General features: G+C 40.7%; 1 protein-coding gene across 2 annotated transcripts in view; it reads left to right on the forward strand.

Moving 5' to 3' along the window:
• Positions 1–13,820, forward strand: part of CA8 (carbonic anhydrase 8) — a 91,478-nt gene that overhangs the window by 56,569 nt on the left and 21,089 nt on the right. For both annotated transcript variants that reach the window (XM_045561073.1, XM_045561072.1), the window contains exons 5-7: positions 2,257–2,319; positions 4,444–4,492; positions 6,195–6,307. In XM_045561073.1, the coding sequence (XP_045417029.1) occupies positions 2,257–2,319; positions 4,444–4,492; positions 6,195–6,307 (225 nt within the window). The remainder of the gene's footprint in view (positions 1–2,256; positions 2,320–4,443; positions 4,493–6,194; positions 6,308–13,820) is intronic.

A 13,820-nucleotide genomic window follows, 5' to 3' on the forward strand; every position in this document is an offset into this window, starting at 1 on the left:
TTAGGAGTGAAAAAACACAGGGCACAGGGCTGAGATTCCAGGAGAGGAGAGCTGACCAGAGCGGTTTGCATTTTCGGTGGTGGTAAAGGATGGCAAAGGTGAGAGGGAAGAAATTAACTGGTCTCGTGGTTCCTGGTGGACTCTTGGCATGGGGTTGTGTTACCTGAACTGTTGCAGGATTTCAACAATTGGGGTACGGAGATTGCCATTGGTACTTGCTTTTCGTTAGTTATAATGTCTTCATACAAAATATTGGGAATGAGGAAAGGGAAGAGATGGAGTAATAGCCAGAGTTTGTTGTGGGATATAAAGTTTTGCACATAAAGAGTCTTTATAGACAGGAGGAGCCAGCGATAGTTATTAAGTGCTTCTATGTATAAAAACTATATTTGATGCTGTAAGTCATTCAGATTAAGAATAATAATGGCCGGGCGCGGTGGCTCACGCCTGTAATCCTAGCACTCTGGGAGGCCGAGGCGGGTGGATCGCTCGAGGTCAGGAGTTTGAGACCAGCCTGAGCAAGAGCGAGACCCCGTCTCTACTAAAAATAGAAAGAAATTATCTGGCCAACTAAAAAATATATATGGAAAAAATTAGCCGGGCATGGTGGCGCATGCCTGTAGTCCCAGCTACTCGGGAGGCTGAGGCAGTAGGATCGCTTAAGCCCAGGAGTCTGAGATTGCTGTGAGCTAGGCTGATGCCACGGCACTCACTCTAGCCCGGGCGACAAAGCGAGACTCTGTCTCAAAAAAAAAAAAAAAAAAAAGAATAATAATGGATAATATTAATTGGATTACGATGATTCAAGCCCTGTTCTAAATTCGTTGGTTTAGTCTCATCTTCAACCCGATCATTTTTATCCTCCCCAGTAAATAGATGAGGAAACGATGGACACAGAAGTTAAATACAGTTGGCTCAAGGTCACATAGCTCAGAAGCGGCAGTCTTGGGCTGAGAACCCGGCAGCCTGACTCCAAGTGAGCTTGCTCCTGGACCGCTGCATCATGTGGCCTCACAGTGCTCAGATGTGCAGTCTCCAAAGTGTTTATAGTCTGGCAGGAGCTGCGTGAAAGGAAAACAGACCCCAGCTGCAGGTGTAGACATGCACGCACTATAGCATGGTTCAACCAGGAAGACAGAGAGAGGCCCATTTCTTCTGAAGATTGGGTAGTGCCTGAAAATCCAAGTTCTTGCACTCACAGGGACATGTGCACTAGGTGTTTTTTTTTTTTTTTTAACTTTAGAGAATTTATTTTCTGTTTTTAGAGCCTATCTCAGGAATTGTAAACATTTGGAAAATAAAGTCTTGGTTGTTTTGAACTGATTGGCCTATCTTAGTTTAAGTGTTTCTTGTCTTTCTCTTTTCCTTCTGGATACCCTTTCACCTCGCATATTTCACAGTTGGTTAGTGTTGAGAGAAACAGAGAACATGAACATGTTGACAGCTACTCTAATTTCTTTTAAGTCATTCTCCAAATATTTATGTGGAAAGAAGAAGCTAGCGCTAACAGTGATTGTTTATCTGAGGTTATAAATTATCTCTGCTATTACTCTCCTCCGTTATCATGGAACACAGAAAGTAGGTCAGATTGCACTTATAATTTTTAATGTTAAAGTTAAGAATACTAAATATTAGATTTTTTTGAGTCTCACATTTCTTTGGAGCATTTTATATACTAAAAATATGTGTAGTGATATGTAATGTTTTAAAATAGAAGGCTATGGAAAAGGCATATTCTTATTATTTATTATTAACTTATTAATATTTAAGAACAGAAAGTGGTCATAGAATTATGTTCTATGGTAATAAAGAAATGTTCACATACCCACTTTTCAGAGTGAATACAATTTTTTCAACATTGATAAAATCTTTATAACAGTGATCTATAAATGCCAAAGGTAAAAATGCAAGGGTTTGAAATATACTGAGTAGTTTTAATTAAAAAATATCCCTTACATTTTTATAATGTTATTTCATGATTTGATATATTATATATATAGCACAGTGAGTGACACCTGTACACAGCAAGAATTTAGAATGGATTCTTAGGCATTGCACATCTAATACTTTATCATACTAGCTTCTGTGACAACTTTGATTACCTTTAGTAGATGTTGACCTAGTTATTTAAAAAAAAGGTCGTTTAATTATTCCCCAAGGAGGACATTCAGGTGGACTTGGTTCTGTTAGTTATTTTGAATTAAAGCTGAACATTTAAAAATGTTGTGGTTGTGGCTTATGCTTTATATATTTCAGATAGGAAAAGAACATGTTGGCCTGAAGGCTGTGACTGAAATACTGCAGGATATTCAGTATAAGGTAAATCATTATTTAAAATAAAATAAAAATACTGCTTGTCTGAATGGTCTCCATGACCACCCGTGGGCTTGATGATTTCCTGGGAGGACTCACAGGATGCAGAAAAGCTGCTGTCCTTATGGTGTGGTTTATTATGGTGGGAAGAGATGGATGGAAAATCAGCAGAGGGAAAGGGCACGTGGAGTGAAGTCCAGGGGACACCAGGCAGCAGCCTCCAGGAGTCCCTCATGGTGGAGTCACGTGGGGACGCCCCTGATTCTCCCAGCAGTGATGTATCACAACACGTGTGAAGTGCTGCCAACCAGAGAAGCTCACCCTAGCCTTGGTGTCCAGGGTTTTTATTAATATCAGGGGTTAGTCATGCAAGCACAAAATGCCTGCATCATAAATGACCTTAGCTGCTCAAACTCCAGCGGCAACACCCTCCACCCCACTGGCACAACCAGGCCTTCACCACAAATCACACTGTCAGGATAAATCATACTGGGACAGAATGTGCCAAGGCCTCAGGGGTACAACAGGAGTTCACCGTAAGTACAGCATGGCCCAGGGCCTCAGGCTTACAGAAACACTCTTATCAGGTAGAATATTCCAGCCTCAGACGTTATATCCCAGGAGCCAGACAAGAGTCAGTCCTGAAGACAGGCCTTTATATAGGGTGTGCAGGGTTTGGGGAACCCAGGCCTGCTGAGTTAACCCTTTCCTGTTGTGTAAATGAAACAAATAAAAATTTGGGAAACCATATTTCAAAGTATTTATGTGAAATAAATTTTTTTAAAAAGGAAGACAAGTACACATATGCCATAAGATGATATTCCAGAGAGGGTGACTTAGATCAGTCTGACCCTGCAGCGGTACAGCCCAGCATTCCTAGGAAGCCAAGTTCTGTTACAGACAGCGCCTCCTAGGCTCACCCTGAGTCGGCTGAATCTGAGTGGCCTTGGGGAGGGGAGTAGTTCAGTCCCGTGTGGCTGCAGCAGATGCAGAGCAGGATTGAACTTGCTTGATTGAAAGGCATCCAGAGACCCAAGGCCAGTTCTAAGAAAGATCACTCTGGGAATTAAGTCCAATTAGCTCTATACTCTTGAACCAGGCAGCGCCTCCAGTGAAGATCTCCTGGCCAGACTCTGAGTGAACCCAGCTTCCAAGGGAAGCCCAGCCTGGGGACAAAGGTGGTAAAAAGGGGGTGGGGACACATTTTGATTGACATTTGTTCAATACAAGTGAGCCGAGAAAATTTCTCTTCATTCTTTGGCTGATAGACATCAATCACTGTGTAATACAGGAGGATGGGCGGGGAGGAGGTGAGTAATCTGGATTCTTTAATGTATAAAACAGTCCCAGGAAGGAAGGCAGAGACTTAGAGGTTACACAGCAACTTTCCCTGGTGCATCTGTGTCAGTAGAGTAATCGAGAGAAATCCGATTCACATGACAGGTCTGTCTGCTTCTAAGGCTTAAGGAATTTGAACGACATGATTTAAAATAAAGATCTCAATGTAAATTGTTGAATATGGGGACAGATATTTTCCTTGAAATTTAAATCTAGCTTTGATAAAAGTTGATGAGAATAGAACATTGTCATCTGAGTTTTGGATCTCCCTTTCTGGATGCGGAGAGCATCTAGAATCCATCCTAGAGCTGAAGTACCAAATCCAGATGGGACAGATGAGACGTTGGGAGCCAGGCTGTAATGCCAAGAAGCTTAGGAGCTGAGATGAAAGCAAACAGGAGGAAAGTCACCTCAAAAGAATTCCCCCAGCCAGGGTTCAGGCGTTTTGCACCCAGGCATTCAGCCCAAGTCTCTGGTATGAATGTGCTAGGAGCAGGGAAAGTTGCTGGTGTGGGGCAGATGGGCATCAGCTGTAAATTCCATGCCAGGATTTATAGGGAAAATTGAACTGTGGTGGCAAAGAAAATAGCCATAGAAGGAGAGCAGGAGTATCTTGTTGGAACCAGCCAATGTTGCTCCAGTGGGAGACAGAAGGAAACTCCCACAAATCTGAGGGACCCAGTGAAGCCATTCAGAAAAGACTTCATTCTAGATTTTTAGTTCTAATACATTTCTTATTCTAAAACTTAAAGATTTTACAATAACACGGTGTAAATATTTTTTCTCTTTCAGGGGAAGTCCAAAACAATACCTTGCTTTAATCCTAACACTTTATTACCAGGTAAGTGTTTATCTGATTAGATAAAATGAATTTTACCTGTGACTGTGACTACATTGTTTTCCTCAGAGTATACATAACTACATATTATTAGCTAATAAAGTTTCTTTACAATTTATATTCTCTACAGCAGGTACTATTTCCAGATTATTTTAAATATAGAAGTAAACCTTTTGAAATAATGGAGACACTTTGCCACTAGTTCCATTAATCCAAAAAGAGCTTTCTTAGGATTATTTGTAAAAGTCGCTACCTCTGTGTAAAGCACCAGCATAGTAAAATAACCTTGATCTACTTTTAAGATTGATCAGTGAAGTTCTTATTAATCTTTAGAGTGAAAAAAACTTAGTCTAATTTTATTAGGTTACCTATTTGCAGGAATATTATTATTTAGATATTGCTCTAAATTGTGTTTATGTACAGGTAATAATTATGCATAAAATACTTAGAAAATTATTTGGAGTTAAAGCTTGGCTTATATAAAATTTTGATGTCTGCCTAAGTTATGTGCTGTTTCTTAGTGTTTCAGACAAAACCAAGTAAGTTGATGCATTGTATCCTCTACTTGCTACATTTAATTGCTCTACAACAAGGCAATTTCTATCACAAGTTAAACATTTACTAATCATACTTAATTATACGTTCCTTTAATACAGAGCTAAATGATTTCATAAGTGATTTATTTCATCATAATATGATTTTTTTTTTTTTTTTTTTTTTTGAGACAGAGTCTCACTTTGTTGCCCGGGCTAGAGTGAGTGCCGTGGCGTCAGCCTAGCTCACAGCAACCTCAAACTCCTGGGCTCAAGCGATCCTCCTGCCTCAGCCTCCCGAGTAGCTGGGACTACAGACATGTGCCACCATGCCCAGATAATTTTTTCTGTATATATTTTTAGTTGTCCATATAATTTTCTTGCTATTTTTAGTAGAGACGGGGTCTCTCTCTTGCTCATGTTGGTCTTGAACTCCTGACCTCGAGCGATCCACCCGCCTCGGCCTCCCAGAGTGCTAGGATTACAGGCGTGAGCCACCACGCCTGGCCCATAATATGATTTTAATATTTTGCTGTTGAAGAAGCAATATAGAGGTAACTACAACTGAATGGTTAAAAATACAGGCTTAGAAGCCAGACTGCATGGGTTCAAATCCTGGCTCTGTCAGTTGTTAGCTGAGTGACTTTGGTAAATGACTAACCGTCTGTGATTTAGTTTCTCCATCTAAAATATGAGGCTAATAATTGTACTTATATCATTGGTTTATTGTGAAGGTTAATGAATTAACGTAAAATGCTTAGGTAGAATAGTGCCTAGTAGTAAGTATTCAATGAATATTAAGTATCTTTCAGTCAGATAAATCCTCTAAGTGAAAAAAAACCAAAAACATGGATATACTTCTTTTAAAGTGATTAAACTTGACAGATATATATAGTAATCCATTGATGGAGATAACTGTAAATAATAGAAAGGATTCATGTTTTTCATTGATTATTTTCTCCACGATGATTAGTTTTAGAATACATTATACATATATATATATATATATATATATATATATATATATATATATATGAGGCTCTAGTTTAAAAATGACATCCATCTGAGAAGTGTCATTTGGACAGTTTGTAATTTTGAAAATTGTTGTTGCAGTCTTCAGGATTACTATAAATTAACTTGCCTTTTTGTGACATGTCCACACGGTTGCACAGATCCTCTGCTGCGGGATTACTGGGTGTACGAAGGCTCTCTTACCATCCCCCCTTGCAGTGAAGGTGTTACCTGGATATTATTCCGATACCCTTTAACTATATCCCAGCTACAGGTGAGTGTGGTACCTATGAAGTTCTGAGTTAAAGGTTAAATACTGTTTCTGTGAAAGGAAAATGTCTGTTTTATGCTTTAGCTCCCTTTAGATCAGTCGTGTCTTTTCAGATGAAAGTTAAATGTCTTGAGCCAGTGAAAGCAATTGTGAAAGGTCAAGAATGAACAAAACCCAGTACTCATTTATGATCTATATTTTTTAAAAGTTAGTTTTTAGAGAGTAAATAGAAGTCCCTGAAAGAGCCAAACTTTTGATTAGTCTAGTCATTCCTTTATGTGGATCTTCCCAGGTACGAAGAAAAAGGTCTAGAAGTAAAGTGGGAACGCTGGTTATTCCTGTAAGTCACACATTGGCTTTGTAATAGTTTTTCCTTGGCAAGTACAGGAAAATTCTATATGTGGAGGAACGAAGGAGATAGAAGGAATGCCCTGGAAAGTTCTAGATGTTTCTCTAGCTCCACTTTTAATCACCTACCCCCAGCCTTGGGCTTTGCATGGGTGCTCTAAATGCCATTGCCCAGTGTTGGGAGGACGTGAGAGAATTGTCCCTGGGATGTTAGCTAGTGAAACATTAGGCACCATCACTACAGTGTACTTAAACAATAATTTTGATATTATTACAAAGAGATGCTTTAAATGTCTCCTGTCCTTTAGGGATCTGTGAAAGGGATGTGTTCTGGAAAGCTGTTGTCCCTTCATGATCAACCTCAAAAGGCTTGGGCAATACTCTCAGCAAACCAAGTTTTCTTAAATTTTTTAATATACTCCATTATTTCTTGAAGTTAAAAAGCTCAAGTTTACTAACTTCTCTGTAAAGCTTTCTTTTGTTTATATTTAAATATGTAAAAATCCTTCTTTCAGAATTTAAGTTTCTCTTTATTTCTGTTTATCTAGGGATTAACTTTAAAAGTTTCCCATTCAGCCTCTCCTTTCCACACCTTTCATTATTTTATAAACTTTGATCACATGGCGTTTGGGCCTTTGTATTTTTTGTATGACAAATGTAGTAGCTGCTATAACAAATAAACCTCAAAAATTCAATGACTTAACATAGTAGAAATTTATTTCATACTCACATAAAATCCAACATATGCGTTTCTGATTCACAGTGAAGACTTTTGTCTGTGCAGTCATTCAGACAACCAGGTTGAAAGAGCTCGGCCTTCTTTCCAAGATCGCCCTAGGTGGGGACATGTAGTGAGGAGGAAGGGGAAGAGTGTGAAGGATCTCAAGGGGGATTTTTTTTTAAGGATCAGTTCTAGAAATAGTGAGCTCACTTACGCACACTATTAGCTAGTACCAGTCACATGACCATACCTAACTGCAGGGGAAGATGGGAAGTCCTTCGAGCTTCATGCCCAGGAGGAAGAAGAATGAACTGGATGATTAGATGAGCTAGCAGTCACTGCCACCATAGCTCAAGTGGAGTAGGAAGACAAGATAGCCTCAGCCGAGTGCAGGCGCCGCAGTGCAGGTGGGGGAGCTGGCTCCCACCTGGAAACTCAGAAAGACCAAGATGCTTGCAGAGAACCAGGAGGGAGTGATGTCCTGCATGCAGAAGTGTTTCCAAGATGTGGAGGAAGAGAGGTTCATAGTAACAAGTCCTATGGAGAATTTAAGTAGGATGAGTGCAGCCCACCCACACATCAAATAACTACACCGTGTAAAAATGGGCCCAGATACCCAGGGTTCCTTCACTCTGAACTATTGGCTTTCATCTGGCTTAAAAGTCTGGCTTTTGACTTGATCCTTTTGGTACCTAACATTTTCCTTGGCCTGGCATGTTTGCAGCTTGATTCTGGCATTAGCGTTCCTGCGTTGCTGACCTGTGGCTTTCCTTCTCCAATTCCATTCCTCCTCCACCTCTTCCATTCATTGTGCTGTTCCTGGTTCCTCCAGGTAAACCCCGTAGCCCATCCAGCTAGTTTGCCTTGAGGCTCTTACCGTGGAGGAAGCCTTTATTTTTTCTCAGACTTGCCTCCTCATTGCCAACATGATGCTCGGACAAGAACTCTAATTGCCAATTAGGCCATTGTTAACCCAAGGGAGAAATTTCTGTAGGATGTGGAGCTGAACGTAGATGGGACCAAGCTGAATACAGACCACAGACTATCTTTCTAGAAGTTTTATGGGAAAGGCAAGGAGAGATTTAAGGACAAGCTGGAGAATAGAAAAGTGTTTTTAAAAATTTTTTAAATAAAGATTTAGGTATCACTAGAAGCTTTGTAGGCATATTGGAAAAAAAACAGTGAATAGAACAGTCAATCCCATGATATAGCGACTGCCATTATCATTCCCAGTTTTTAGAGGAGGTGACTGAGGCTTAGGGAGATTAAGGAACCTTTGCCTCGGTCACGCAGGGAGTGGGGGTAGGTTTTTGGGTCCAGTCAGTCCTGTGTGATGTCAGTACTTAACTTTATCCCCTTTCAGCTCCTGCCTTTTCATCACTGCAGTTCCTTTGAGACCCTCTCTAACATGAGACCTCGTCAGGGAGACCTAAACAGTGTTAGAGAAGATATCTGTCTTTTCATGAGTTTTGTGTCCCTTGTTGGAAGAGTTTTGTTTCTTTCAGACAGTTGGAAACAAAGCAAGAGCTTCAGAGGCTCAGGCCTGATGTACAGATTTAGGGGTAGTTAGTGTTGAAGAAGGCGCCAAAGGACAAAACAAATGAAATGCCCAGGAAGAGCATATGGTCAGAGAGCAGCAGAGTGGAGAAGACGGGAAGAGGCGGTCCCCTGGGACACCGTCCTGGGGGTGACCTTCCTTTGTAAGAAGACTATTCTAAACTGGTAGGACCCCATGGGACCCCACTTTACATTTGCCGTCTGGTTACTCCAGGTCACTTCTCCTGCTGACACTGTGTCTCTGAAGCAGGGAATGAGTTCTGGGATTATCCCGCAGGCACGTGAAGGCCACACGTGCTGCCAGCTGCTCCATCCAGGTCACACTAAGAGACTGCACTCTGAGCTGTCCTTAGCCAGGGTTGTGGGCGATGCAGTTGCCGATGTTCTGTGAATGACAAATGTGAAAGATCAAACATCCTCTGCATTTACTTTTCCTACAGTTTGGCTCTAGGACATTTCCTTGTTGCTGCAGAGAGCCCAGGACTTAGATGCCCGTTTCAAAGCCCCGAGGCTTAACATACAGTATGTTTTGTGATACTGGGATGCATTCACTGGCCTTTAGTGTCACTGACCCTGTTAATACAGGTGATTTACTGATATAGTAAGGTAATATATGTCATGTTCTTATCTTCATTTTCTTTATCTTTGTCACAGGCAAATGTTAGCATGTGAAATTATTCCTTTGAGACAGATGTGGAGAACTTATGCATTAATTCATGTATTTATTCATTTATTTGGACATTAGTTGACATTTGCTATGTGCCAGGCACTGTAATTGGCACTGACAATGGAAGACCAATAAGACAAGGCCCCATCCTCAAGGAATTCACCATCCAGGGGAAAAGACAAAATAATTAGGTTTACATTAAAAAATCAGTAATCTCGTGTGTCTGGTGCCATAGTATGGAATGAACATGGTCTTATGGTAGCACGTAGGAAAGGCACCTGGGTGAGACTTAGTTATCTAGAAGACCTTCCCTGTGCCAGGTGAAGGAGTGTTGCATGGGTGTTAGCAGGTACTGCCAACAGGGAAAAGCACCTGCATGCTTGTGTCTTGCAAGGAGGTAAGAGAAAGCAGAGCGCACTGGGGAATGCATGCGGTTAGTGTGAAGGGCCTGTGGCATGAGGTGAGGTTGGAGAGGGGAGGAGGGGCCCAATCTTCATCAGCGATTCTCCGTGCTGGGCTGTGGATGTTGGGCTTTTTCCTAAAGGTGGCAAAGAATCATTGGAATGTCATAAGGAGGAGAGAGACACGACCAAGTTTGAATTCAAGAACCGTCTCTGTTGCTGCAGTATGAAGATGTGGGTTTGAGTTAAGGCCGTGGCAGTGGGATAAAGGGAAGGGAATGATTTTAGACATGATAAGGAAGTAGAATCAGCACTTGGTGGCTGATGACACAGGAGGGATTTTGGGGAGGAAAGACCTCTGTGTTACTGGACGCCCCTGTATTTGACCTGGGTGACTGGCAGATGTAAGGTCCTGCCTTTGACCAGGACAAGAAGTCAAGGAGGAAGAGCAGGTTTATGGAGAAGATTATGAGTTTATGGTTGTAAATATTGAGTCTGAGATGCCTTTAAGACATCCAGAAAGGGGTATAGTGTCTAGGTGGTGGGTGAAGCCAAAAGTGTAGAAGAGGAGATCCTTGAGGGAGAGAAAAGAAGGGATCCAGAGAACCGGGGAGGGGCAGCTAGCTAGGCATGTGCGTGGCAAGAGGTGGCCCCGGGGAATGGCTTGAGATACAGGAAAAGTCAGGAGGCTCGTGTAATATCCAGAAGCCGAGGGAGAGGCGAGTTTCAAGAAGGAGGGAGCAGAGAGATCGTAAGTGTCAGGTTCTCCACACATATTCAATTAAGGACTGAGAAGTATTAATTGGATTTAGCTACAAGGAGAGGTTACAGACTTGAAAATGAAGTAGAAGAGCTGACTGTCTGTAGTCACATTAGTTCAGCATTACTTTACTGTCCAGTGGCCGGGGCTGGGGCTCCTTCAGGCTGGGGTTGGAATCAGAGGAACGTTGATGTCAGTGTTACTGGGGGACAGATGTTCTCTTTCCTAGTCTCCCTCAAAAAATTAAAAAGATCAGAATAAGGAGTCAGTGACAGAGTGAGAGTTGGTTTATGAATGAGAGGTCAGTAAAGAAGACGGAGCAATGATTTTAGAGGGAAGTTTGGACAGTGGGGTAGAAGAAAATGAAACAAACCAAACAAAAACCAGGCTGCAGTCTGTGCAGGGTTGAGAGTCCTCTCTCTATATCTCTATTTGTATCTGTCTCACGAGTTACACATTTATGGACTGTTTAAGCACAGTTTGCTTTTATATTTAATTAGTATGTAATGAATTCTATTTCTCCAACTAATGTATTATTATTGATGATAAAAGAAAATGAGAACACTTTTTTAAATAACCATTTTATTGAGGCCGTAAACATACCTATTACCTCCCCAAATTTCCTCCCATATCCTTTGTTATTATTATTTTTATTATTATTGTAATTTTTTTTGTAAGAACACTTGACATAAGACATACCATCTTAGCAATTTTAAGTGCACAATAGAGCGTTGTTAGCTATGGGCACTGCGCTGTATAGTAGATTTCCAGAACTTATTTATTTTGTATAACTGAAACTTTGTACCCTTCAACCTTCACCTCCCATTTCTGCCTATAGCTAGCTCCTGGCAGCCACCATTCTACTCCCTGCTTCTATGAATTTGACTATTTTAGATTCCACGTGTAAGTGAGATCATGCAATAATTGTCTTTTTGCGCCTGGCTTATTTCCACTTCTGGGTGTAGATCCTAAAGGAGTTGAAGTCAGTATCTTGAAGAGATTTCTGTGCTCCCATGTTCATTGCAGCCAGCACATGGGAACCGTGTAAATGTCCATAGATGAATGAATGGAATGAATGGCTCGATCACACTGACTTTTATGTATCACAAAATATGTATATTTCTCTTTTAATGTGATGACACACAAAATGAAAGTCAGAGTAAGTCTACTACTAGAAGATGGGCAAAGGAACTTGGGAACTCCTGAAAGTTAAGTGGCGCCAAGCCACAAGCTCTAGAAATTAGCCTTTTGAATGCACTTATAAAATATCAGCTTTAAAAATGATTTTAAACTGAACTTTTAGCGAATAATTTGGTTTGTGGGTCAGTGAAGTTTGGAATAAATGTCTTAGACCAATTGGAGTGCATCTCTGGTTCAGAGAACAGCGGCTGTTCAGTCTAATACCTTCAGAAGATACGGACTTCTCCCTGAAGTGTGTGGGCTCTCTGTGCCCCCTGCCTCGTTCTCTGTTAAATTGTTTAAAAATAAATATCATGGTTAAGTAGACTAGCATGAAAAATCGCTGCAATCATACATTCAAGATATATGTGATAATGATGGTCTCTGAAATGCCCTGACATTTGAATTTCGTTGAAGATTTTTATCCTGAAATATTACTCTGTTCATTTATCACAATCTCTCCTTTCAGCGTGAGCTGATTCAATACGCATTTGAAACGCTTTGAAGTGACTAAAGGGTTGTGAGGGGTAGTTACTTCAAAAAAATTGGCATTTTACAAAGACACGTTTCCCCCCTCGATCTCTGTTGATGTTTGAAGTCCTCAAAGTGTTGCTGTGTTAAAGAAAAAGATTTTGTATGAAATAGTTTTTTCTGAGAGTACTGTGATTTGAGACTGACTGGCTGTTGATTCAGATCTTCTCTTCTGGAAGAAGTTGTTTTCACAGAATGTGCTTCAGGCTAAGGCCTGGGGCTTGAAAGGTTTATCTTCAGTTCAGAATACATAAATATAAAACTAACCCAGCTTTAAAATAAGCTTCAAAGTCAATAAAAGATGGCATATTTCTTAAAATATGTTTAGGCAATAACGTTCCTAGGCCACATCGCTCATTAGTGACGCTGTCCACAGTTCTTAAGTTTCTAGTTGCAGGTATTATGTATGATCACGTGTAAAGTGAATGCTAGGAGAGGTGGCTTTAAATTTTCTCAGTGAATTGGTTTATTATCTACTTTGTGCATATAAAATTGTAGCTAAATATTTATCTCAAAATACTAAAGGTTTGACTTCAAAAGAAGGCTTGCAAAAGAAATGCTGGTATTTATCAGATACTTCTGTGTGCTTGGAACTGTGCTGAGTGATTTTCATGAACTTTCATATTTACTTCTTAGACCATCCTTGTGAATACTGTTACTGTCATGTCTGTTGTACACATGTGGAAACCGAGGCTTAAAGAGGTGAAGTCGTTGGTCATTTGGGTCTCAGGTGGTAGAGCCAGGATAGGAACCGGCCCTTGGTCGCAGAGCACCCTGCCTGCACGATCATATTCTTCCTTCCGGAAAAGTACTGGATTATCTCACTGAGCAGGTTCCTTTCCACTGTGTACTAAGGAACAACTTTAAGATGAAAGCAATAATAAGGGATTCTCATGCAGTCTGGGCTCTAGAAATTTCCAGATGCAGCAAGCAATGGATGCTACCCATGTTCCCATACCTAAGACCTGAAGTAGCTCTAGAGAAAAAACATCATGTAGATTAAACAGCTAATTGCTTATCTGACTGGAACCTCTGTATAAATATGGAGTGTAGGTATTATAAAGTCAAAACAAGACAATTCCAGAGAGTTCCCTGTCTCTGTTGTAAACATGGAAAAATGAAACATTAGAAATCAGTTTTCTAACCTGGGCTCTCCTCTAACACACCATTTAGTTTTCCCCAGCTCTGTGGATGAGTGGATTGAATTAGAATCTTGTGGGATTCAACTCTTGGAGTCAGAGAGCCTCTCCTTAGGAAAATGCACATGTCAAATTTTGCATATCATTCAGGGGTTTCATGGGCCCCCTAAAATCTCTAGGTGTTCTAGACTTTTATTAGAACCCCTGGATTAG

Source organism: Lemur catta, chromosome 9, assembly GCF_020740605.2.
Source record: "Lemur catta isolate mLemCat1 chromosome 9, mLemCat1.pri, whole genome shotgun sequence".
Lineage (NCBI taxonomy): Eukaryota > Metazoa > Chordata > Mammalia > Primates > Lemuridae > Lemur > Lemur catta.